Source organism: Panthera onca, chromosome X, assembly GCF_046562875.1.
Source record: "Panthera onca isolate mPanOnc1 chromosome X, mPanOnc1 haplotype 2, whole genome shotgun sequence".
In the NCBI taxonomy this organism is placed as follows: Eukaryota; Metazoa; Chordata; class Mammalia; order Carnivora; family Felidae; genus Panthera; species Panthera onca.
Genome location: NC_138357.1, coordinates 89005048 through 89032126, shown reverse-complemented (window position 1 = coordinate 89032126; position 27079 = coordinate 89005048). Strand labels below are relative to the sequence as shown.

General features: G+C 45.4%; 1 protein-coding gene across 1 annotated transcript in view; it reads right to left on the bottom strand.

Moving 5' to 3' along the window:
- Positions 1 to 27079, bottom strand: part of SLC9A7 (solute carrier family 9 member A7) — a 136874-nt gene that overhangs the window by 57377 nt on the left and 52418 nt on the right. The window contains exons 2-5 of the mRNA XM_081793224.1: positions 15561 to 15760; positions 14110 to 14187; positions 9938 to 10014; positions 6988 to 7100 (exon numbers count right to left, since the gene is read on the bottom strand). Coding sequence (XP_081649350.1) covers positions 6988 to 7100; positions 9938 to 10014; positions 14110 to 14187; positions 15561 to 15760 — 468 coding nt within the window. The remainder of the gene's footprint in view (positions 1 to 6987; positions 7101 to 9937; positions 10015 to 14109; positions 14188 to 15560; positions 15761 to 27079) is intronic.

Sequence of the window (27079 nt, the reverse complement as noted above, 5' to 3'; positions counted from 1 at the left end):
TATGAAAGATGTTGACTGTGTCCGGAGGCTGCCCCAGGTAATGATGCCCCTCCGTGCTCCAATCGCTACTCTAACCGTTCGAACAGTAGCGGGACATCAACAGGGGGGGCACTACCAGAAGCCACAGTTCCTAGAGGACATGTCAATCTCTTTCTTCCACCCTTAAATACAGTTTACTGGGTGACACAATAGGAAAAAATCTTTAGGGATTTGACTGAAAACATCTTATTTTCTGGATTATCTATCTATCTATCTATCTATCTATCTATCTATCTATCGTAAGAATATGAGTTGGGGAGGGGCAGAGGGAGAGGGAGAGAGAGGATCCCAAGCAGGCTCCATGCCCAGCACAGAGCCTGACCAAGGGCTAGATCTCACGACTGTGAGATCATGCCCTGAGCCGAAATCAAGAGTCGGACCCTCAACCAACTGACTAAGCCACCCGGACGCCCCTGGATTATTTACTGCACGAACAGTATCTGTGGCTCCTTAGAGAAAATCCGTGCTGGTTAATTTTATGGGCCAACCTGACTGGGCCATGGGGACCTCAGATATTTGATTAAACATTATTCTGGGTTTGTCTGTGAGGTTTGGGATGAGATTAACACTTCAGTTGAAGGCAGAAGTCTTGCCTTTGGACTCGGCTTGGGACTACGCCATTGGCTTTCCTGGTTCTCAGGCCTCTGGACAGCAGATGTGGGGACTTCTCAGCCTCCATAATCATAGGAGCCAATTCTTTATATCCAATAAATCTCTTTTCTCTCTCTCTCTCTCCCTCTCTCTCTCTCTCCACATACACATATACACACACACACACCTATATATTCTGTTTCTGTGAAGAACTCTAACACAAAACCTTTATTCTAGTACCTCATCACTCTGTGACAAGAACTCTCTTTTTTTTTTTTTTTTTTAATTTTTTTTTTTTCAACGTTTTTTATTTATTTTTGGGACAGAGAGAGACAGAGCATGAACGGGGGAGGGGCAGAGAGAGAGGGAGACACAGAATCGGAAACAGGCTCCAGGCTCCGAGCCATCAGCCCAGAGCCTGACGCGGGGCTCGAACTCACAGACCGCGAGATCGTGACCTGGCTGAAGTCGGACGCTTAACCGACTGCGCCACCCAGGCGCCCCAAGAACTCTCTTTTTAAAAAAAGTTTGTTCATTTTGAGAAAGAAAGAGAGAGAGAGAGAGCAGGAGAGGGGCAGAAAGATAGGGAGAGAGAGAATCCCAAGCAGGCTCTGCAATGTCGGTGCAGAGCCAGACGCAGGGCTCGATCTCATGAACCGTGAGATCGTGACATGCGCTGAAATCAAGAGGTGGACAGTTAACCAACGGAGCCACCCAGGCACCCCAAGAATTATCTTGTTTTAACCCAATACGAAAGAAAAATTAACAATGCTAATAATAATAACCACAATTACTAAGGGCTTACCATGAAGCAGGCACTATACTAAACATTATTTTTAATGCTTATTTATTTTTGAGAGAGCAAGAGTGGGGGAGGGGCAGAGAGAATGGGGGACAGGGGACCCAAAGCGGGCTCTGCACTGACAGCAGAGAGCCCGACGCGGGGCCGGAACTCACGAACTGTGAGATCGTGACCTGAGCCGAAGCCGGATGCTCAACCAACTGAGTCACCCAGGCACTCCTCTGCTGAACACTGGACAGTGTCATTTAGGCCTCATAAAACCCTAGGTGGGCAGTACTATCATTTCCGCTAATTCAGAGATGAGAAAACGGGTCTGATGGGCTGCTTTCTGCTACAGCATCCAAACTCCTAAAATCTCAGTGGTCGAACCCAGAAGTTTTATCCGTCATTCCTATGACACGTCCACTGGGGGGCTGGCACCGGAGGCCTGTGGTCACACCAGTCACTCAGGGACGCAAGACTGCTAGAGGCTGGTCTCAATGGACTGGCGGCCCAGGAGACCTGGGGCCCAGGACTTTACCAATCAGGGTCCTGGCAGGAAACAGACAGCACCCTCGAACTGAGCAACTTGAGAAGCGTTTAATAAAGGGATTATTTACAGAAGTGTGGGCAGACTATGGGGAAACCACGAGAGAGAGGACAGCACGTGCGGGTGAAAACGGGGAGCTTTTATACCATCCCTCCGCCTGGAGGGTCCAGAGGAGGCGTGACTCTGCCGAACCAGGAGCTGGTCTATGTCTCCACCCTCCTTCTGGTCTCCCACTGGTGCTCCCCTGTGGACACATCCCAGGGGAAACCAGCAGGCAAAGGGACTTTGAAATCTTCCACACAAACCAGCCTCTTGGTGCCAAAAGGAGGGTGGTGAGTAAATCTGGAGGGGCAAAGAGGAGCCATCCCACGTAGCCGCCAACTGGCTATGAGAGCTTAGCACAAAGTCCAAAGATTTAGTGAAGTGCGGGGGTTTAAGCTCTATGATTTTCCAGAGCCCCTGTGACTTTATTTTCTTTTTAGAAATGTTTTTTTTCTTTTTTTACAGTTTGTTTATTTATTTTGAGAGAGAGAGGGAGAGGGCGCACACATGAGGAAGGGGCAGAGAGAAAGAGGGAGAGAGAGAGAATCCCAAGCAGGCTCCGTACCACCAGCGTGGAGCCTGATGTGGGGCTCAAACCCACGAACTAGGAGATCATGACCTGAGCTGAAGTCAGATGCTTAACCACCTGAGCCACCCAGGCGCCCCTCTTTTGACTTTAAACACTATTTTCCTAAAATACTAGTTACTGGAAGTAAAAAAAAAAAAACAACAACAGTTAACTCACCCATAACCATAAAGGCTAGCTTGCATAATTAATACTAATCACAACGAACATTTACACAGCCCTGCTCTGAATGTGGCTGCTCTGGTTTTCAGTCTCTCATCCTCCCCGCCCATCACTTTATAAAACAAGGCACGAACCCTGCAGTGCCCCTTCTGAGCAAGCCTGTGCACGGCCAAGAGGAAGGAGCACTGTGGGTATGGACCACCAGAAGATGACGGGGCGGGGGTGACATACTGGGTGAGTGGCCTCTCAAGGCGGGGAGTAAACAGACTGCTCCCCTGTACAGTGGGACCCCCGAAATCAGGGACAGCAGGATCACAACAGCTGTTTCTAACCGGGCGCGGACTAAGGAATGACGAGTAGTTGACCGAAGGCCTCTGGTATGGGTATCTAAAAAGTAGCGGGGGTAAAATAAAAGAGCAGACAGAGGAAGAAGGGAAAATCGAGAACCGGGATTTGTTCCTTCGACTAACTTGGCCTGAACACTTCAAGTGTGTACTAAAGGGCACTTAGCACTTGCGAACACTCAGTACACAGTGGTGAGTAGCGTTAAGTACAAAATAGGCTTGACTCAAGAGCCGTGGGCGCGAGTCACTGGAGGAGGTAGGGGAGTGCGTGTAGGCAGGTGGCAGATGGGACCTGAGCCTCAAAAGACAAGCAAGAGACTGACTGAGCAGCCCGGGTGATGCGACTAGAAAATTACTGGCGCCACCGATCACCGATCACCGATTTGGAAACCTGTGTCGACATTTCAGAAAGATTTCCATTAAAAAGCAGTTAAAGTTAATGTTAAAGTTAAAGTGATGAAATAGAAAACAAGGATGCAGGGGTGCCTGAGTGGCTCAGTCGGTTAAGTGTCTGACTTCGGCTCAGGTCATGATCTCGCGGTCCGTGAGTTCGAGCCTCGCATCGGGCTCTGTGCTGACAGCTGGGAGCCTGGAGCCTGCTTTGGATTCTGTGTCTCCCTCTCTCTCTGCCCCTCCCCCGTTCATGCTCTGTCTCTCTCTGTCTCAAAAATAAATAAACTTTAAAAAAAATTAAAAAAAAAAGATAATGTCCTAATGCTTAGTACGTTTAAACTTCCAATTTTCTAGAACTTCCATTGATATAAAACCCTTACTAGGCCAATCTTCATAGGCCACATAGCAACAGTGTATCATGATAATGCCTTCCATTATTGTCTACCACGACTTGGATACATTAAAGTGAGGTAAACAATTAGGAAGAGAATCTGGAAAAAAAAAAAAAGCCTTCCCATCCAATTAAAGGAAATAACACTAATAGGTCGGAAAACGATACCCGTGATCTTTGTATTATACTAACCTCCTTTTTGCTTATTGGTGATACTAGTGTGAGAAGTTAGTGATAAAGTTACAGATGAGTATAGGTAGTAATACACTTTCAGAGAGACTAACCACCTTTCTTAGACTTCCGCAGATTCGATTTCTCAATAGACACACATTGGGAGACAATCACAGACATTGTAGTATGAAAAATAACAGAGCTACTTTTTGGAGTGCTCCTTAGAAACATGCCTGAATCAGTGATAACCTATTGTTTATTTAAAAAAAAAAAACATAGGGGCGCCTGGGTGGCTCCGTCGGTTAAGCGGCCGACTTCGGCTCAGGTCATGATCTCGCAGTCCATGGGTTCGAGCCCTGCATCAGGCTCTGGGTTGACAGCTCAGAGCCTGGAGCCTGTTTCAGATTCTGTGTCTCCCTCTCTCTCTGACCCTCCCCTATTCATGCTCTGCCTCTCTCTGTCTCAAAAATAAATAAACATTAAAAAAAAATCAATCAATAAAATAAAATAAAATAAAATAAAATAAAACAAAACATAGAGGGGGGTGCCTGGCTGGCTTGGTCGGTAGAGCACGGAACTTTTGATCTCAGGGTCATGAGTTCGAGTCCCATGTTGGGTGTAGAGATGGCTACAAAAAGAAGTAAGCTTAAAAACAAAACAAAACAAAACAAAACAAAACAGAACTGGGATAGCGAAACCAAAGGGAGAGACCATTTTTTTAAACAATGGGGAAAAGAAAGAAATTTCTGCCTGAGCCAGATGTGGATAGAGACCAACGTGATTAGCAGATGCTATGGTCAGTGCTTTATACCTGTTAGTTCACTTACTATTCGCAACAGCCCTGGGAAATAGATATCATTACTCCTAGTTCATGAATGCAGCAACTGACATGGAGCAGAGAAAATATGCCCAGGCCACCCTGGTCAGTGACTGGCAGGGCTGGAGCTCAAACTTACCCCTGTAACTCCACACCCCGTGCTCTTTCTCAAAAACCAGGGTGCTTCAACCAGCCAAGCCTTCGATATCAATTTGCTTAGTGCTTTTAATAAGTTATGGGGCTAAGAGAGGTCAATGGTTTTTGGAACAGTGATGTTTTTCAGACCCATACAACTGTCTAGGGTCGTGCCATCCAATATGGTAGCCACTGGGCACAGGTAGCTATTTAAGTTGCTTAACATGAAATAAAATTTTAAAATCGGTTCTTCAGTTGCATTACCCCATATTTTAAGTGCTCAATAGCCACACGTGGCTACTGGCTACCATACTGGACTGGGCACAGAACATAGAACATTTCCACCATCGCACTGACCTAGGGGACTCTCACAAGAGGTGGTGCAGTTGTGTGGTGGGGAGAATCTTAGTATCTTTAAAATCATCGCTGTCCAGAAGGTTAGCGGGCCTTTCCACCGCCACTCTTGGGCCTCCACCATGTCTTTCTCTGTAAATTCTTCACCTACGATGTACTCTCGGTGGTTGACATTATAGGAAGGAATAGCTGTGACTACTTTATGCGAACTGATTTAATTGTAGGTTCCACCTTTGAAAGGAGAGGGTTTCTGTTCATTTTGGGGTTGTGGAGGAAGGGGGGCATATAATAATTCCACTTTTAAGAACTGGCTCAACTAACGCTTGAAAAATACAAGGTAAGAGATTTATTAATAGGAACCAGGTCACAGTATGCAGTCATTGCAGGAACACGGAGCAAAGGAGTTTACAAATAACATTACATTCACTCCAGGGGTACCAGAGTACATTTCCACTACAAAAAGGGCTTATTTATTTTTAATTTTATTTTAGAGAGAGAGAGTGCCAGTGGGGGAGAGGGGCAGAGAGAGAGAGAGAGAGAGAGAGAGAGAGAGAGAGAGAGAATGCTAAGCAGGACCCACACTCAGCACAGAGCCTGACATGACCCTGAGCCGAAATCAAGAGTCGGACCCTCAACCGACTGAGCCACCCAGGCGCCCCAAGAAAAGGCCTTATTTAAATGAAATGATGTATTTCCGGGGCGCCTGGGTGGCTCAGTCGGTTGAGGGTCCGACTTTGGCTCAGGTCACGATCTCGCGGTCCGTGAGTTCAAGCCCTGCGTCGGGCTCTGTGCTGACAGCTCAGAGCCTGGAGCCTGCTTCGGATTCTGTGTCTCCTCTCTCTCTGGCCCTCCCCTGCTTGTGCGTTCTCTGTCTCTCAAAAATAAATAAATAAACATTAAAAAAAAAAAAAGAAATGATGTATTTCCTAAATGAGGCCAAAGGCATGGCATGGAGGAAGAAGACAGTCTTGGTGCGGAAATTATGACCAAATTAGACATTCTGAAATGAAAGACAAAAGGGAAAGAAATACAGGTGGAAGCAACCCAAGTGTCCTGTTGCGGATGGACGGATAAACAAAACGTGGTATATATGCACAATGGAATATTATTCAGCTTTGACACCTGCGACCACAGAAATGAACCTTGAAGACGTTACGCTGAGTGAAATAAGCCCGGCACAAGAAGACAAGCGCTGTATGATTCCACTTCACTAACATATCTACGGTAGTCGAAGTCACAGGTACAGAAAGCAGAATGGTCGGTTACCAGGGACTGGAGGCAGGTGCAAACAGGGGGAGTCACTGTTTAACGGGTACAGAGTTCCAGCGGTGCAAAATGACAGCCAGGAGCCTGCTTGGGATGCTCTCTCTCTGCCCCGTCCCCTACTCCCACATACCCAACCTCGTAACAAATAAACTTTAAAAAATTAAAAAAAAGAAATAAAAGGGAAACGCACACCCTTCTTACAAAAGCCATCTACCTCTGTTAGACCACTTCCGGTCTCTCCCTCCACCATTCGATGCTACTTCTATTTAGTCTCTGTACCGCAACCAGAGTTAATGATCGCTCTGTACGTTTTAAGATGTAACTACTGGAATATCAGGATGACGAAGCCAGTATGTGCAAAATACCTGGGTCAGTGGCAGAGATGATGGCTCCGAAAAAGAGACAGTCTGTGTAGTAAAACTTATCCGAGAGCTGCCCCACGACTTTCATGAGCTTCACTACACCGTACATGAGATTCCTGTAAGAAGGGAAGGTAAACTGCGTCAGAAGAGGAAACGAGACCCCACCTGAGTAGCCTAGCCGACACGCGAACCGAGCAGCACCGGAATACCGTAGTTCGAGAGTGATCTGTGAAAACATCGGGCAGCTGTTGTGGTTGGACACTCTCACCAGGAACACGTGCAAATAAGGCTTTGGCACCAACAAATGGTTTGCAGTTAACGTCGTGGCGCTGACACATGTGAATGCCTACTCGATTTCTCAAAGTTGTGCTTACTCACAGCTATAAAGCGCGGGCCTCGGTTAGCAACGACTTTAAGGCATCTTAAGCAGCTGGGTAATGGAGAAGAAAGGAAGAGGAAGAACGCTGCATCGTGGGTGATAGATTGCCACGAAACTCACAGGGTTCTAAGACAGTGTGTGTAACGCTGTGGAAATGAGTGCACGGGGCGAAGCTGGAGAGAGAGAAAAACCGGGTGGGCCACAAAGGTCTAAGTGTTCCACCTTCTCGGCTTGGATGGGTTTCCAAATTCTCTAAATGTGGTAGTAAAATACCAGTGCACCCATCGACACATGCGGCTTCTCCTTCTCTGCATGGCTTGGGCAGGCCAGCCACGGCTCTTCTTGTACTGTGCAGGATGCGCCATGGCCCGAGACAGGCCACCAAGTTAAACATTTCGACTTGGCTACAGCATACTTCCTACAGGAGAGCTCACAAAATGGGAGGAGTGAGGAGTGTTCAAAGGCCTAGTACATGTTACTAAGGGTGTGTGTGTGTGTGTGTGTGTGTGTGGTGATGGCAGCTGCAGTGGTTAGGGGAGTAAAAATAACCACAGAATAGACTCATTGTACGCTACAGCTAACGCTCTCATCATGATACTCTTGCTGGTAAGGGCCATGTCATGGCTCCTCTCCTTTGCACCCCGGGCGCCCAGAACGATACACTGTTCAATTTTAATTCCCAGTAACTCTGAGATACACGTTTGATTTGCCTTGTGTTGCTCGTCAATTACCTTTCAAACATTTCCTGAGAACAACACGTGCCTCTCCCTTTCCTTCTCCCCCAGACTTAAGACTCGGGCGCTAGGCTTCTCTCTGGCAGCCTTTTCCCATCTGGCCACCCATGCCAGTCATCTAAGCTGTCACTCTTCCATGGCTCGTCTCTCTCAAAAAGGACAAAGCCCGAGCCCCTTCTATTCTGGCCACATGGAAGGCCCTGGCCTTGTATCTCCAGCTTTCCGGCTAAGTTTTTAAAAATTAAGGTCCACACTTTCTTCAGATTTTCTTAGCTTTTACCTAACGTCCCTTTTCTGTTCCAGGATCCCAGCCAGGATACCACACGACACTGAGCCCTCACGTCTCTTTAGTCTCCTCCTGGCTGTGACAATCTCTCAGACCTCGTGTGGTTTTTGATGACCTTGGCAGTTTTGAGGAGCACTGGTCAGGTGCTCTGTAGAATGTCCCTCAGCTGGGACGCGTTGGACTTTTTTCTCATGACTACACCGAGGTAATGTGTTTGGCGGGGGGCGGGGGGTAAAGTGCCACTGTCATCACAAACATCAAGGGGGCAGAGTATCAGTGCGATTTACCACTACTGCCTGCAAACCCCACTCCCTGTACTCCGTGGAAGGAAGGAAATCACTGCGGAACAGCCTGCAAACAGAGCAGGAGGGGAGGTACATTCCTTCACCTGCGGGGTGGGGGCGGGGATCGACATACCTTATTTGGAACTCTTCTGCACAGAAGATCCGTCACCTCTCCCCCATTTATTTATTCTCCCAATCATTTATTTATTTTTTTATTTTAGTTAAATGTTTAATGTTTATTTATTCTTGAGAGAGACAGAGCATGAGCAGGGGAAGGGGCAGAGAGAGAGAGGGAGACACAGAATCCGAAGCAGGGTCCAGGCTCCGAGGTGTCAGCACAGAGCCCGACACAGGGCTTGAACCCACAAGCTGCGAGATCACGACCTGAGCCGAAGTCGGACGCCCAACCGACTGAGCCACCCAGGCGCCCCTCGCCCAATCAGTAGTGTCTACATCAGTAGACACTCAGAGGTTTGCTTCATGGTTTGGGACCAGTACGATGTTATTTTGTTGTTCTTTGGCCATTGGCCTTGGGGGAACCTTCAGGTTGGCTCTGTGTCTCTTTGACATGCTCTAAGTTCTTCCATGTGTCTGTTTGTCTTCTGGGCACTTTCTTGCTTTTTTGGCACTGTGCTATGCCCTGTTCTTATCTCGTGTATTTGCTACCCTAGCCCTAGAATCTGCGATTTCTGCAAGGTGTCCTGCTTCTTTTTATCGGAGAATGTTATCAGGAATCAAGATTGGGGGACTAGGTATAATTTTATTTCATTTTAATTAAGCCTAGTCTTAATTTAAATAGCTACATGTCATAAACATCAAAACATCATCATAAACATCAAAATCCTGGGCTCTGCTGGTGTTCAGGGGCTGGGGTGGGGGTCAGGGGACACAGGGAGATGTTGCTCAAAGGGAACAAACTTCCGGTTAGATGATTAACAAGTTTGAGGATCTAAGGTACGGCATGGTGATTATAGCTAATAATACTGTATTGCACACTTGAATTTTGCTAAGAGAGTAGGTCTCAAATGTTCTCATCACAAGAAAGAAATGGTAACGATGTGACAGGCTGAAGGTGGTGGCTAATACTATGGTGGTAATGACTGTGCAATTTCTAAATGTATCAAATCAACGCACTGTCCACTTGAAGCTCCCAGGATGGAATGTGTCAAGTATATTTCAGTACAGCTGGGGAAAACACCAACTCTGTGGACCCATGTGGATCTCATTTCTTTGGGAATGTTAATTTGGTTAATGACAAAGAGTAACTTACCCAATAATGAAGCAGGAAACGGCAGTCCCCAAGAAAGCATAAGCCAGAATAGACCCGAGATTTCTGAAAAAGTGTCTCTACAGAAAACAAAAGGCAGGAATCACATTGTGATTTTTGATACTGAGCATAAGAAACACAGTAAAAGTCTCTTGAAAGTGAGACTTTACTTACTGCCTCCATTATAACAAGAAGTGAAATTACTCCTGAATAAAGCTGTTTAGCTATAAACATTGTGGTTTTAAAATATCCCTTGTCCCACTAATCACTGAGGAAACAAGCAAGGGCTTGGTAAATTTCAGACAAAAGTCCCCTGATTATATTAAAGTACACAGAGAGAGAGCAAGTGTATGTGAGAGAGTGAGTGAGTGTAAGTAGACCAATCATTTTCATAGATTTAGCCCAAACTATTTACTGGTAACTTCTGGTTGTGGTGTACCTTAGATCATTACAGATATAAGTTTCAAAGTGATAAAGTATGAAAGTGCTGTCTAAGGAGCTTTCTGCTTAATTCAGTATCAGAAAACAGTGTCCTCAGTATCCGCCTCATGGCATCGGAAATATCTCCTGATATTCTTCTGTATTTATCTTTGCAGCCTGGGAAAGAGGGCCAATAAAAACAGAAGTGGAGAACTGAAAAATAGGTAGTTCCGTTTAAGCTGGGCCCATTTGTAAGTTTATATATATGTGTATAAGTTTATATGCTTATACCAATGTAAGATCTAGCAATTATTCAGAAATAGATGGCAAAATTGCAATGCTTTCAATGCTTCTGTACATTCACTGGTTACCTTCACTCACACACACACACACACACACACACACACGGCTTTAGTTCTTATAAGTTATTATGCCCATGGGACATTCTGATGTGGAAAGTCCCTGTCCTTGGGGTTCTTAGGACCCTGAGCCATGGTTCTTACTCGTCAAGGCATAAGCTGCTCTCATCGGACAATGAGAACTATTTAACAAAACCAGACGAACCATAAACCCCCAAACACCCTAATTCAATAGGGGCCAGGAAGACTTCATCTAAGAATTTTATTTTATTTTATTTTTTCATGAATATTTTATTTATTTATTTATTTTTATTTATTTTTTAATATATGAAATTTACTGTCAAATTGGTTTCCATACAACACCCAGTGCTCATCCCAAAAGGTGCCCTCCTCAATACCCATCAGCCACCCTGCCCTCCCTCCCACCCCCCATCAACCCTCAGTTTGTTCTCAGTTTTTAAGAGTCTCCTATGCTTTGGCTCTCTCCCACTCTAACCTCTTTTTTTTTTTTTTCCTTCCCCTCCCCCATGGGTTTCTGTTACGTTTCTCAGGATCCACATAAGAGTGAAACCATATGGTATCTGTCTTTCTCTGTATGGCTTATTTCACTTAGCATCACACTCTCCAGTTCCATCCACGTTGCTACAAAAGGCCATATTTCATTTTTTCTCATTGCCACGTAGTATTCCATTGTGTATATAAACCACAATTTCTCATCTAAGAATTTTAAAAGGCAGGAGAGTCCCAGTGTACCAGCTGAGTGACATCAGGGAAAGACAAGGCTTGGGAAGAACTCAGCATGATCAAAGCAGCCACCACGAAGTGCCCAGTGCTTGGCCCTCTCTGAAGCTGTGAAGAAGGTGTCAAGGAAGGCCTAGGGCCCCTAAGCCACCTGCTCAGAAGAGAATCCTCCAAGGGCTTGCCACACCAGCAGTCACCAAATGGGGGTGCTGCCTGTATATATTATGCACACATTATGTCTGCCTTTTAAATCAGTCACTGTCTCCAGTCTTTTTTTTTTTTTTTTTTTTTGCTTTCTTCTGGGTAACCATCCCTAGGGTTACTTTGAATATGTTAAGTAAATTCATATCCGTGATTATTTGCCCAAACAAAACATTAGGAATATAAATCTGCCACCCCAAACACCCCCATGACATATCCTAAAATCTCTCTCACACACACACACACACACACACACACACACACACACAACTACCTGTCTCTGTTCGTATTTGCTGATATGAATTGGCATACCTTGAAAAGAAAGGTATGCCAGGCCACTTATTTGTGTCTCATTACACCCAGTACTTAATTATGTGCCTCACAGCTTCCAAAGTGCTTTCACATACAGTGTAGATGCAAGACGTCGAAGGGCTCCAGAACCACATCCCCATAGGGAAGAAAGCACAGCACCTCCTGGCCCTAGGACCGGATTCTGGTGGAATCCTCTGTCTTTCACCCTGTTCTCATTTGGCCAGTCATGTGTGGCTCCCCATGGCCGGGACCGAATCAAAGCTAATTCCAATGATCGTTTGTTCAGGTTAGGGGGGAAAAAAAAAGGCCCATGTCCCCCTGACAACTATATGTGCATAGGTCAAAGGGTCTGAATATCTGTCTCCGTAGCTGCCGTTAACTGGTGAGTTATTACACATTTAATTGATAACAGGTTTAATCACAGGTGGCAAAACCAGACAAAAACCAGCTCTTTCAGTACCTTTATAAGGACTATCTAAAAAGGAAAGTGGCTGAATGAACAGTGGACAGCCTGAAAGACTGCCATCTTAAAAACTTAGGCTCAGTTGGTTGACTGTTGCTTTCGGCTCAGGTCGTGATCTCACAGTTCGTGAGTTCGAGCCCCCGCGTCGGGCTCTGTGCTGCCAGCTCGGAGCCTGGAGCCTGCCTCAGGTTCTGTGTCTCCCTCTGCCCCTTTCCCGCTCGTGCTCTGTCTCGCTGTCTCTCAAAAATAAACGTTTAAAAGATGTTTGAAAAAAAAAATTAAATTAAAAAAATAAAAACAACTTAAATTGGTAACTGGCAAAGCCTGCTGTTTGTTCTCCTTCTGAAGAAATAAGTCTGATACAGGGAAGGCTCTGCAGAACAAAGTGTTTTTCAGCCATTAGAGCAGCTCTCACAATCAGTGATTTGGTTCTATTTATTTATTTATTTATTTATTTATTTATTTATGTATGTATGTATGTATTTATTTATTGAGAGAGACAGACAGACGCAGACAGAGTGTGCAAGTGGGGGAGGGACAAAGAGAGAGGAACAGACACAATCTGCCATGGGACTTGAACTCAGGAACCATGAGATCACGACCTGAGCCGAAATCACAAATTGGGCACTTAACTGCTTAACTCACTGAGCCATCCAGGTGCCATACCTTATGTAACTGTAGTACAATATCAAAACCAGGAAACTGGGGGCGCCTAGGTGGCTCAGTCAGTTAAGCATCCGATTTTGGCTCAGCTCATGATCTCGTGGTTCGTGGGTTCGAGCCCCGCGTCTGGCTCTGCGCTGACCGCTCAGAGCCTGGAGCCTGCTGTGGATTCTGTGTCTCCCTCTCTCCCTCTGCCCCTCCCCTGCTCAGGCTCTGTCTCTGTCTCTCTCTCAAAAACAAATAAACGTTAATAAAATAGTTCTATGTCATTTTATCACGCGTAGACTTGCGTATCCATTGCTGTATCAGGACACAGAACTTTTCCATCACCACAAAGATCTCTTTCAGGCTGTCCTTTTATAGTCACACTCCCTACCTCTACCATGCCTAGCCCGAGGCAGCCACTAATTTCTTCCTCGTCCCTATACTTTTGTCATTTCCAGAATGCTATTACATGAAATCATACAGTCCGTGATCTTTTGAGGTTGGATTTTTTTTCCCACTCACCATAATGCCTGTGAGATCCATCCAAATTATTGCGTGTATCAATAGCTTGTTCTATTTTATTGCCAAATAGTATTCCATGGTATGGGTGTTTGATTAACCGTTCACGTATTGCAAGATATTTTGGTTGTTTCCAGTTCGGGGCTGTTACAAATAAGATTGCTACAGAGAATTGTGCACAGGTTTTTGTGTGAACGTAAGTTTTCATCTCTCTGGGATAAACCCTCGGGAATAAAATGGCTGGGTCGTATGGTGATTGCAACTTTGGTTTTATAGGAAACTGAAACTGTTTTCCTGAGAGGCTACACCATTTTATATTCCTACCGGCAATGTGGGAGCACTCCAGATTTTAAAAGAGAAACCAATCACTGATGATGAGACAAATATAGTCTCTGAGTGGGTGCAGAACACAGTGATAAGCAATCTGGGAGAAGGGAAAAACTAGAAAATTGTGTAGGTACATGAACGCAGAGACTCCCATGCTTTAAGAAATACTGGCAAAAATCTCTTACCTTCTTTAAACTGTAGCCAGCATGGAAAATAATCGGAGGCAGGAGAATGTTGAAAAAGACCTCTGGATCAAACGTTACCTGAAAGTTTAAAAAGAAAAAAAGTCAATTTCCAGTTTAGTACCAGTTGGTGCTATAATATTTGCTTAATATTTTAAGCCACTGACTAAAGTTTCAATGTTTAAAGCAAATAAGACAGATGTGAAAAATCATGGACTCATCACAACAGAGAAGCCACTCCTGCTCTTGGTGTGTTCTTTAATACATATTAAGAAACAACAGTTTGGGGCACCTGGGTGGCTCAGTCGGTTAAACGTCGGACTTTGGCTCAGTTCATGATCACACAGTTCGTGGGTTCGAGCCCCCGTGTCGGGCTCTGTGCTGATGGCTCAGAGCCTGGAGCCCGCTTTAGATTCTGTGTCTCCTTCTCTCTCTCTGCCCCTCCGCCACTCGTGCTCTCTCTCTCCCTCAAAAATAAATAATCATTTAAAAAATTAAAAAAAAAAAAACAGTTCAGTGCGATCTGAGATTTCCCAGAAAGCTTCGGGCCAATGGTTTGGGGGTTTTTTTGGCCAATGTTTTTAAACAAGAAATAAAAAGCTTGATTTTTATCAAACCTTTATTCAAGGTTCCACTGCAATAGAAGATGCTGTGATGGTTCTTTATTAATTTTCTGGATCCTCCCACAGATTCATTTATAGACATGATTCTACTGAATTTAAGTCTCTTTTGAGGATCAGCCTTTTGTGAGACTTGATGTTGCCCGGATCAAAGTCTACAATGACACTAGAGGCTTTCTGAACATCAACATAAAAATTCAACAGCTCTAGGGCGACTGAAATTACCTTCTAGGCTTGATACGGGGAAATCACCCTGAAACTATTATAAAAGAGCAAAATCTTATCACGTCTAGAGAAGAATGAAGCAGTCTATAAACCTCCCCAACTTCAAGAATTTGTTCATATTGGCAGATGGACAGGCTCTTACTGAAATTAATCTTAAAGCTTCACTTTAATTATTAAAAGCCAAGTTAGCATGTCTCTTTAGAAACTGGAAATGTTAAGCAGCCTAATTAAAACTGCAATGCTTCTGGGCACCTGGGTGGCTCAGATGGTGAAGCATCCAACTTCGGCTCGGGTCATGATCTCGCGGTCCGTGGGTTTGAGCCCCGCGTCGGGCTGTGTGCTGACAGCTCGGGAGCCTGGAGCCTCCTTCGGATTCTGTGTCTCCCTCTCTCTCTGCCCCTCCCCCGCTCTCACTCTGTCTCTTTCTCTCTCCAAAATAAAATAATCATTAAAAAAAAAAAAAAAACAAGCTTCCTAAGCCAAACTGAGAGCCAGGAATGTTACCAATGCTCCAGGAGTCTGAAAGGATTTCTCTCGCCAAGGTCGACATGGAGTCGGAAAGTCAAACACCCCTGGCAGGGCCGCAGTGGCTGAGTGTCCCCAGCTCACCTTCCTCAATATGTCATTCTGCTCTACGCTGTTGATCTTGCCAGGGCTGATTTCTCCTTTCAGGGTGTATTCGAAGAACTTCCCACTGACGTTCACTAATAAGGTGCTGAAGGCCCTGTCTTCCTGAGTACAGCTCACTGACTTGTCATGACCACCGGTGGCGGGGGTGCCATACCTCAGGATCACGCCCACGATGAGCCCTGCAACAGAGTGGGAGAAAAAACAAAAAACCACATCAGGCCTGGGGAAAGACAGACAGAGAGCAGGGAAAGAGCGACACGGTCGACCGGCAACAACGAAGAAGCCCAGGAGTCATCTCGGAGCCCAGGGACAAGGTGTGTATTTAAGAGCGGCGGCATAGTCCTTCCGAAGGGTTAACATCCTCTCCTACAAGTCCCTCGGCCACCAGGAGGACGAAGTAGGACAGTACCTTCCCTGGTTATTACGGCGCCGAGTAATTTTCACGAGTGATCACATCTCACTCCTCGGGCTTTTGGCGGAGGAACATGCAATGATAAGGAGCACAGTGTTTTTCTGCCAAGGACAGCACAAAGCACAGCGTCTGAGCTTTGATCTGGTCCAGCAGCCTTCAGGCCAGTCCTGCTGCCGTCTGCCAGCACGGACTGGGCCGCAGGAATTTCTAGCTCCTCCGAATGTAACATTGCTTTGCCACACACCAGAGGGAGGGGGAGGGGGGTATAAAAAAAAGAACGAAAGAAAAGAAATGCTTTGGTTTAGGTCGTTTCAAGTACTGGGTGGAGGAAGTCATTACGTCCCTTGGGGAGCTGCACAGCACAGTGCAGATGCTTGCAATCATGACTCAAAGGGTGTAGAGCTGGCTTCTTAGACCTGTGGCTCTAATACAGCTCAGATAATTAGCTGCAAGTCTTATTTTTTTTAATGTGTATTTATTTTTGAGAGAGAGAGACAGAGCGCGAGCAGAGGAGGGGCAGAGAGAGAGGGAGACCCAGAACCCGAAGCAGGCTCTAGGCTCCGAGCTGTCAGCACAGAGCCGGATGAGGGGCTCGAACTCACGAACCGTGAGATCATGACCTGAGCCGAAGTCAGACACTTAACCGACTGAGCCGCCCAGGCGCCCCCTAGCTGCAAGTCTTTAAGTCTCATACCATTCTTAGGAGGGGTTTCCCATTAGGAAAAAACAAAAAAACAAACCCCGGCAAAATCGTGTATAAGCATCTAATTCCACAGTGAAGGAATGTTGTCCCCCTGGTCCTGGACATGTGACATGTGAAGAAAACATAAATCACCACGAGACACTTTCTATGATTCTCTTTTAGGAGGAAACCTTCAGATCTCTCTCCGTATTCCATTCTTTGCTAGCAGTGTTAAAAGACAGAATGGTAAAATGCTCTGCCATCTCATTTTGCCATTAATGGAGAAAGTTCTGTGAGAACAATGTTTACTGTATTCTGTGCATAATGTTCTATAACGTCTCTTATCACCAAGACATAGGAGAACCCACAAGACATTGCTGAAGAATAATATATGAAATCTAGAAAAACACAGGTCCTTTAGCCAAACTCTGTACTGCATTATTAATTATTTTTATTATTGGGGCACCCGGGTGGCTCAGTCGGTTAAGCGTCTGACTTCGGCTCAGGTCATGATCTCGCAGTTTGTGGGTTCGAGCCCCGCGTCGGGCTCTGTGCTGACAGCTCAGAACCTGGAGCCTGCTTTGGATTCTATCTCTCCCTCTCTCTCTGCCCCTCCCCTGCTCACGCTCTGTCTCTCTCTCGCTCAAAAATAAATAAACATTTATTATTATTTTTTTCCTTCCCCTCCCCGTGGCCTTCTGTTAAGTTTCTCAGGATCCACATAAGAGTGAAAACATATGGTATCTGTCTTTCTCTGTATGGCTTATTTCACTTAGCATCACACTCTCCAGTTCCATCCATGTTGCTACAAAGGGCCATATTTCATTCTTTCTCATTGCCACGTAGTACTCCATTGTGTATATAAACCACAATGTCTTTATCCATTCATCAGTTGATGGACATTTAGGCTCTTCCCATAATTTGGCTACTGTTGAAAGTGCTTCTATAAACAAAAAGAGGTTAGAGAGGGAGGGAGCCAAAACATAAGAGACTCTTAAAAACTGAGAACTGAGGGTTGATGGGGGGTGGGGGGGAGGGTGGGTGATGGGTATTGAGGAGGGCACCTGTTGGGATGAGCACTGGGTGTTATATGGAAACCAATCTGACAATAAATTTCATATTAAAAAGAAAGAAAGAAAGAAAGAAAGAAAGAAAGAAAGAAAGAAAGAAACATTTAAAAAAATCTTTAAAAACATGTCAGCTGGTGAAGAAAGAATCCCTGACTTCACAGGCATAGGACTAATATCAGGGAAGAATTTCGTTTTAAACTTTTTTTTTTTTTTTTTCGTTTTAAACTTTTAAAGAAAGCAAACATGGATGAAATTCCTTTGACATTTAATAAGCTTAAAACAAGATGGCGAGGGGCACCTGGATGGCTCAGTCAGTCAAGTGTCTGACTTTATAGCTCGTGATCTCATGCTTCACGAGCTCGAGCCCCACTCTGTGCGGACAGCTTGGAGCCTGGAGCCGGCTTCAGATTCTGTGTCTCCCTCTCTCTCTGCCCCTCTCCTGTTCTCTCTCTCTCTCTCTCAAAAATAAATAAAACATTTAAAAAACTTTGTAAAGAAAAAATACCAACTTCCTTCACAACTGCCAACTTTTCTAATTTTTAAAAGAAAGACATAACAACAACAACAACAGCAAAATAACCGCTCTCTACAGTTTATATATATGCCCATCCAAAAACTGGTGGTATGAGGAAGGAATTTAATTATGGACAGAGTGTGGTTCAAAAACCCCATGAGGCCATTAAAGAAGTTGGCCTCCATTAGTCTGGTGCCAGTTCCTGCTTTTGTGATTGAAGTTGTTGGGAAGAGAGTTGAGCAAGTCAACACTCAGCTGTAATTCGAGACAGCCATCCACCTGCTGTGATATTTAGATGTCTCTATTAATAAAAGCCTTTGTTAAGGAGCTGGCGAACAGGTGCACGGATACACTGTTCTCCTCTAATGAGATTTCACTTCCATCCTATGAGCCACTGGGAGTAGATGATTGCCAGTTCTGTCTGGCTACCACTGTGGGCTTGTTTGCGGCACCCTCAGAGTTGTTCTCAGCTTGAAAGCTTCATCTAACATGCTGAGAAGAGAAAGCACTTCATTCCACACCCAGTTACACGGTGTGAGAAGAAAGCGAATACAATCTTGAAACGTTTCCATCTGTAATCACTCTCTATTTCCTGCTCTCCGCCTCAGGCAATTACTGATCTACTTTCCTATCTCTCTAGATTGGCCTGTTCTGGACGTTCCATATAAATGGAATCATAGGGGCGCCTGGGTGGCTCAGTCGGTTAAGCGTCCAGTTAAGCGTCCGACTTCGGCTCAGGTCATGACCTCGCGGTCCGTGAGTTCGAGCCCTGCGTCGGGCTCTGTGCTGACAGCTCAGAGCCTGGAGCCCGTTTCAGATTCTGTGTCTCCCTCTCTCTCTGCCCCTCCCCTGTTCATGCTCTGTCTCTCTCTGTCTCAAAAATAAATAAACGTTAAAAAAAAAATTAAAAAAAAACGGAATCATAAAATAGAAAGCCTTTTGTGTCTGGCTTCTTTCACGGAGTGTCATGTTTTCAAGGTTCACCTGTGTGTAAGGAAGGTCTTAGTACTTCATTAGTTTTGATTGCTGAGTAGTATTCCATTGTAAGGATATACCATATTTTGCTTATCCATTCACCAGTTGATAAGCATTTGGGTTGTTTCACTTTTCTGCTATTATGAATAATGCTGCTGTGGATATTTGCATACAAGTCTCTGTGGACATAGGTTTTCATATCTCTAAGGCAGATACCCAGATACCATTTTGTGACAATCCCTTTCCCCCCAGGCAATGAATGAGAGTTCTAGCTGCTCCCCACGTGGTAAGTCTTGATAATACACCAGAAAAGCTGTGAATCGCCACACGGCCAGCCTGGGAGTAATACTTCCCTGCCAGAGGATGGCTTTGATGAAAGAAGTAAAGTGGGCCCATAGCTCTTTAAGACCCAAGTTCTGTCTTGTCCCGACCAGTATATGAAACACTAAAATAGTGAAAATCAAGCCCGTCGGTCAAGAGTTCAGCCTCCAATCCAATGCCCCTCTTCTTTAGCAGCTGACATTTCTGAGGTTTGATTAAGACCCAGATGGAACACGTTTTTGTGATTCAAAGCCACTATCCGTTATAAGTAGTGTCCCCAAATATGGAATGTCACAGTCAGGAATAAGAAGAAGAAGAAGATTTTAGGTCTTAGAGATCTGCTTAACAAAAGCAGACACGGAGAAACCGTTACACTGTCCCATGAAGTTCTTGGAAGAGGTTTTTAATTTTTTTTAAGTCTATTCATTTATTTTGAGAGAGACTGAGACAGCACGAGTTGGGGAGAGGGAGAAAGAGAGGGAGAGAGAGAATCCCAAGCAGGCTCTGAGCTGCCAGCACACAGCCCGACACGGGGCTCGAACCCACGAAACCGCGAGATCATGACCTGAGCAGAAAGTAAGAGACGCGCACCTGACTGAGCCATCCAGGAGCCCCATGTGGAACAGGTTTTTATTGGAAACTAGGCCCAGGGAGGTAGACATGGCTTGATGGCTGAACTTTTTTAAATTTTTTAATTAAAAAAAATTTTTTTAATGTTTTTATTTATTTTTGAGACAGAGAGAGACAGAGCATGAGCAGGGGAGGGGCAGAGAGAGAGGGAGACACAGAATCCGAAGCGGGCTCCAGGCTCTGAGCTGTCAGCACAGAGCCCGACGCAGGGCTCGAACTCACGGAGTGTGAGATCATGACCAGAGCTGAAGTCGGACGCTCAACTGACAGAGCCACCCAGGCGCCCCAAGAACTTGATGGCCAAACTTTTAACTAGAGGAGTCCAATATGGTACCCACATGTAGGCTGATTACGGCTTGGAGCCTGGAGCCTGGAGCCTGCTTCAGATTCTGGGTCTCCCTCTCTCTCTGCCCCTCCCTTGCTCATTCTCTGTCTCTGTCTCTCCCTCAAAAACAAATAAACATTAAAAAATATTTGAATGCTTTTAAAATAAAATTCACAGGTAGGTTTGAGCGGAAGATAATGGGAGGTCAGCAAATCCCTGGATTAGGTCTGAGGACCTTTCAAACTACGGTGCTGGCTTTCTGCTTTAGATCAGGTATATGATTTATTGGCTTCTGCTTCATACTCTGACATTTCCCAAAATGAAGGACAGCACCTGTGGGCTAAGTCGTCCCTCAACACATTTTAATTGCTGTGCTGTATATCTCTCCTTCGATTAAACACATCAATCAAATCCATGTCAATTGCCAAGGGACTAGACTACAAAGGTTACCACAGCAGATTATCACACACTTCCCTGACCTGTCTGCCACTCTTTGAAGGCCCAGCCGAGACTTGCAGATGAACATCAACTGCCCTTTGAAATAAATTAATCAATCTTTCCTCTGAGCGTCTGCCTGGAAGTCTCTCCCCCACTCTGTCTTTCCCTAGTCATCCCCCACAGGGTTTACTCCGACTTTTCCTTCAAGTCACAATATAGTCCTCACTTCTTCCAGGCAGGGAAGCCCTTCCTGACACCTCAGGACGGGGCACAGTCCACAACCAGGGCTGTCGTCACAGCATTCGACATGAAAGATGCTCCTTGGAATTGTCCAAGGCACACGTACACAACCATATGTGGCCGCCGTCTTCATGAAGCATCTCTAGAACACGGTCCTTCCTGCGCTCTGAATGCCTTTTACCTGCGTGTCCCCCAGCCCCGGGACTAATTTTCCCGAGGGCAATGCTCAGTGAGTGCTCGCCAGCCATTCCTGCACCTGACCCACCATGGCCACGCAATAAATGACGGCAGACGATGGGGACGTTCGTCAGTAGCCATCTGTTAACCAAGAATTACCTCATGTGAGTTATAGAAAAAGATACTTAGTTCTGAACTCTAAGAAAGCAACTACAATTAGTTTCAACCTCTTACCTGCCATAAAAATCCAAGAACGCCCACACTGATCAGCCTTTAGAATTGGGCCCAAATTAATGACCACAAGTCGAGTACTCTCACGGGTTAAAAACCTTCCAATGGTCTTATGAGGCGTATCATGGAATCCACCTTCCTAGAGGCTCTGAAGTTACGTAACATTGCAAATAAACAGATGCGCTGATCGTAGTTACCTTAGACAGCCATGAAACTGGGACACACAATAGCAACCACATTTGCCGCTCATGTTACTGGAATCACTGAGGGATGGCCGAGTCTTAAACGGAAAGAAATGCAAACATACGGACACACACGAGTGAGGAGGTAGGGTTTTTGATAACACCGGGGAAGAGAAATGAACAAAATAGAGCTTGTACTTACCTACGTTTTAACTGAGGATGGTCTATTTTTGAAAATTAAAGAAAACAAAACCCATTTAAGAATTCACCTGAATTCAAAGGCTAGCAACCAAAAAAAGTTGTCTGCTGTGGAATGAACTGTGTTCTCTCGAACTTCGTATGCTGAAGCCCGAACCCCCCCATGGGACTGTATTTGGAGATAAGGCTTTTTTTTTTTTTAAATTTTTTTTTTTTCAACGTTTTTTATTTTTATTTTTGGGACAGAGAGAGAGCATGAACGGGGGAGGGGCAGAGAGAGAGGGAGACACAGAATCGGAAACAGGCTCCAGGCTCCGAGCCATCAGCCCAGAGCCTGACGCGGGGCTCGAACTCACGGACCGCGAGATCGTGACCTGGCTGAAGTCGGACGCTTAACCGACTGCACCACCCAGGCGCCCCAGGAGATAAGGCTTTTAAGGAGGAAATAAAGGTTAAATGAGGTCATAAGCGGGGCTCTGCTCTGACAGGACTGGTGGCCTTATAAGAAGAGGAAGGGACACCTGCTCCCTCTTCCCGTGCACACGTACACAGAGGAAAGGCCACAGAGGACACAGTGAGAAGGTGGCCGTCTGCAAGCCAGGAAGACAGGCCTCACCAGAACCCAACTGGGCCGGCACCGTGATCTTAGGACTTCCAGCCCTCAGAATTGTGGGAAATAAATTTCTCTTGTTTGAGCCACCCAGTCCGTGGTGTTTTGTAAACAGCAGCCTGAGCTAATACACTACCTTGCTGAGAAATTCCAGGTGGCTTCTCTAAATTATCAACAATATCCTTTTGGCTAATGCACACCTGACCGCACCACTAGGAAACTTTTCTTTCACAGATGAGAAGTTAGGATCCCACTGCTCTAACACAGGGTCCTTAACCCTTACTCCAGAGATGGTTTTTGTCTGTCTTTCCTTTTCCCATATTGACCTCCCGGCATGAACTCAGACTTTTGTAGAAAGTATTATCCTAGGGCACTAAGAAACTACCATACCTCTGTTCTCCCTGGTCAGAACTGATGGGGCCAGACAAGAGATAAATTTCCATTAATGCTTTTAAAACATCATCTTGGGAAGATGCTGAAATGTGTTGTGTTTAGAAATCTAGTCGTAGGCCAACAATACATAATTTTTTAAAAATGTTTATTGATTTTGAGAAAGAGAGAGAGTGAGAGAGAACATGACGAGCAGGGTAGGGGGCAGAGAGAGAGGCAGAGAGGGAATCCCAAGTAGGTTCTGCACTGTCAGTGCTGAGCCCAATGCGGGGCTCAAGCCCACAAACCAGGAGATCCTGAAATCAGGAGTCGGATGCTTAAACAACTGAGCCATCCAGGCACCCCCACAATACATAATTTTTAACTCAGATGATCAATGCAACAATTCTAAAAAAGGAGGACAAAGATTTAAATTTAAATGGATGATTACATATATTAGTAAGTTAGCTATAATAAGACTATAAAAAACGTTATTAGGAAATATGTCAGATACCCCAAAATATAAGTAGAGTACATATAAGGGGAAAGAAATATAATTAGGTAAGAATACATGGGGGTGTTCAAAGGTACTGGTAATTTTCTGTTTCTTAAGCTGGACAATAAATACAGAGCCATTTATTCTATTTTTTAGCTTATATACACTATTTTGTATACTCAATGCAGTTCACAAGAATTTATCAGGATAAGGGGCACCTGGGTGGCTCAGTGGGTTAAGCATCCGACTCTTGATTTCGGCTCAGGTCGTGATCTCCTGGTTCGTGGGATTGAGCCCCGCGTCGGGCTCTGCACTGACAGTGCGGAGCCTGCTTGGGATTCTCTCTCTCCCAGTCTCTCTGCCTCTCCCTCGTTCACAATCTCTCTCAAAATAAATCAATACACGTTTAAAAAAAGGGAATTTATCAGTAAGAATGGTCTACCAGACATCTCTGTGGCTATCACTCAGTTCAATAGCACACTGCCAAGAGATCTAAGCACTCTTCGTATTCTTCCCAGTCAAGACGTGAACTTGCCCCCCACGCCCCCGGAAACTACTACCCTGAACTGGGTGTTCACTATGCTCTTAGAGTTTAATTGAGGCCATACGTTGCCGAATTTTGCATGTCTTTGAATTAATTACGTGTGATGTGAATTATTCGGGGACTGGCTTTTTTCACCCCATAATACACTTATGAGAGTCATCCATAATGACATCCGGCTCTGGGGCAGGATTCTCACTTCTTGAAATTCTAATTTGGTTCTTTTGCAAATACGCTGGACTTTTTGTTTGTTGACAGAATCTGCACTGAGGGGTGACTATGTTTACGACCGTCACTTCTGCACTCTGTGACTACTGGTCGCTTACTCCAATCGGCTTCATGGGGTGGATAACAACACACTATTGTAAAAGGCTCAAATGCTTCCTGCAAAGGGTACCGGCTAAATAGTGTCCCTTCACGTGGCGGAGTCTGTAACCACTGTATTAAAAAGAATGCAGCAATGCCACATCTGACTGTGGCTCAGGTCACGATTTCACTGTTGGTGAGTTCAAGCCCTGCATCGGGTTCTGCGCTGCCCGCTCAGAGCCTGGAGCCTGCTTCGGATTCTGTCTCCCTCTCTCACTCTCTGCCCCTCCCCCACTCACACTGTCTGTCTCTCTCTCCCTCTCTCCCTCAAAAATAAACATTAAAAACTAAAATATATAAATAAATGCAAATGACAGCTAAATACTAAAGGGGAGCCAGGCCATTTCCTGCCTCTCTGCTCTTGGCACCTGCTGTCTATGCTGCCCGGTCTGTCTCCCAGTTCCCACCGTGCGCCGCCCCCCACAACCCAGCCCTGTCTACCTGGTCACTTCCTATTCATCTGCAGGACTAATCTGAAACCACACCAGCTTTGGCACAAAGTTAACCACTCCTTCCTCCGGGCTGTTAGTGCGTGTTTATTCTCCCCAGGAGACGGCAAACTCCACGGAACCCAGCACAACGTCTGGGACGCAGTCATCGTTCAATAAATGTTTGCTGAAAGAATGAAATAACGAAAATCAAAAACTGTGGGGCACCTGGGTGGCTCAGTCGGTTAAGCGTCTGACCGGCTCAGGTCGTGATCTCGCGGTCCGTGAGTTTGAGCCCCGCGTCGGGCTCTGTGCTGACCGCTCAGAGCCTGGAGCCTGTTTCAGATTCTGTGTCTCCCTCTCTCTCTGACCCTCCCCTGTTCATGGTGTGTCTCTCTCTGTCTCAAAAATAAATAAATGTTAAAAAAAAATTTAAAAAAAGAAAAAGAAAATCAAAAACTGTACTGTGACTACAAATAATGCTAATAGATTACACACATATGGAAGCATCGGTTCCCCAAACTGTGACCATATTGCCCTTTCCCCCCTGCAACTTACACCTAGGGTTTGGCAGGCAACAAAGCAGCATCTGAAAAAGATTGCTTTTGTATTTGGGGTGCAATTTCTTGAGTCATGAAATTGGTATCTGGGAAGTATCCAAAGTCAACAACCAGAGGCGACATTAATGACACATCAAGAAACACGTCACACCATGCGCCCGGCAAAATCTTTTACGTGTTTATGAGGGCAGAATAAAATGTAATTACTCGGTAGTTCAAGTTTGACCCAGCTCAAAACTATATCGTATTTAACAGCCTACTTGGTAAAATTATTTTATAACAAAACACACACTGGAGAGGCTATAACAGAAAATCTGGGGGCTCCTGGCTCGCTCAGTTAGAGGAGCATGTAACTCCTGATCTCGGGATCATGAGTTCAAGTCCCACGTTGGGTGCAGAGTTTTCCTAAATAAACTTAAAAAAAAAAAAAAAAAAGAAAGAAAGAAAAGAAAATCTGTTTTTCGTCCTTCTGAAAGCTTGTACCGAACAGGTGTATGCTGTATTCCAGGAGGAGAGGGCTTTGGGCTGGGTGTTAAGAAGGCATGGAGCATTTAGCCTTCTGAGCCCCACCCCCCCCAACACCACACACACACACACACACACACACACACACACACACCCGCCAGCCTGGGAACACATAACTAAGGATAAAGCCAGCCAAAGTGACGACCATCATAAAACAGGCACATAAAGGGGCGCCTAGGTGGCTCAGTCGGTTGAGCATCCGACTTCAGCTCAGGTCATGATCTTGGGGTCCACTGAGTTCGAGCCCCGTGTCAGGCTCTGTGCTGACAGCTCAGAGCCTGGAGCCTGTTTCAGATTCTGTGTCTCCCTCTCTCTCTGCCCCTCCTCCATCCGCACGCTGTCTCTCTCTCACTCAAAAATGAAATAAACACTAAGAAATCAATCAATCAATCAATGCATGCATGCATGCATGCATGTCAGGGCGGGGCGCCTGGGTGGCTCAGTCGGTTAAGCATCTGACTTTGGCTCAGGTCCTTATCTTGCAGTTCGTGGGTTCGAGCCTCACGTCGGGCTCTGTGCTGACAGCTCAGAGCCTGGAGCCTGCTTCAATTCTCCGTCTCCCTCTCTCTCTGCCCCTCCACACTCACGCTCTGTCTCTGTCTCTGTCTGTCAAAAATAAAATAGACATTAAAAACTAAAAAAAGAAAACCAGAGGCATAAAAACGTGACGTGGTAAGGAACAGAATAAATAATTCTTTCAGGTGAAACAAGTAGTAGAGGAAAACTTCACAGAGAAGGTGGCTTTCTCAGTTGGGCCTTTCAAGATGAGTCAGGCTTTCGTGGATGAAGGAAGAATGAGGTGTGAGCTAGATTTCAGAGAAAGCCCTCGGCATGATGTGGGGGAAGCAAACGTTATAGCCAGACCAGCGTGGCTGGAGCACAGACCATGTTAGGAGAAAGAGGAAGGGCAGAGACCGTGTGCCAAAAGTGAGGTTGGCTCGAGCTCACAAGGACAGACTTTAACCCTTTAAGAAGGGGCATGATCAGGCCTGATGTTTAGAAGACACTGTAGCAGCACCGTGGAGACGGCTGCAGGAAGAGAGAGGCTATAAGTATAAGAACTTTATCAAGCTTTCCTAAAAGTATCATGCCTCTCGGGAAAAAAAAAAAAAAAAAAAAGATAAAAATCATTCTTCGAACTAAGAGAAACCCTACGTTATTTCACAGTCCTCCACATCTCTCTTTTGTTCAAGTGCAAGTTATCACTC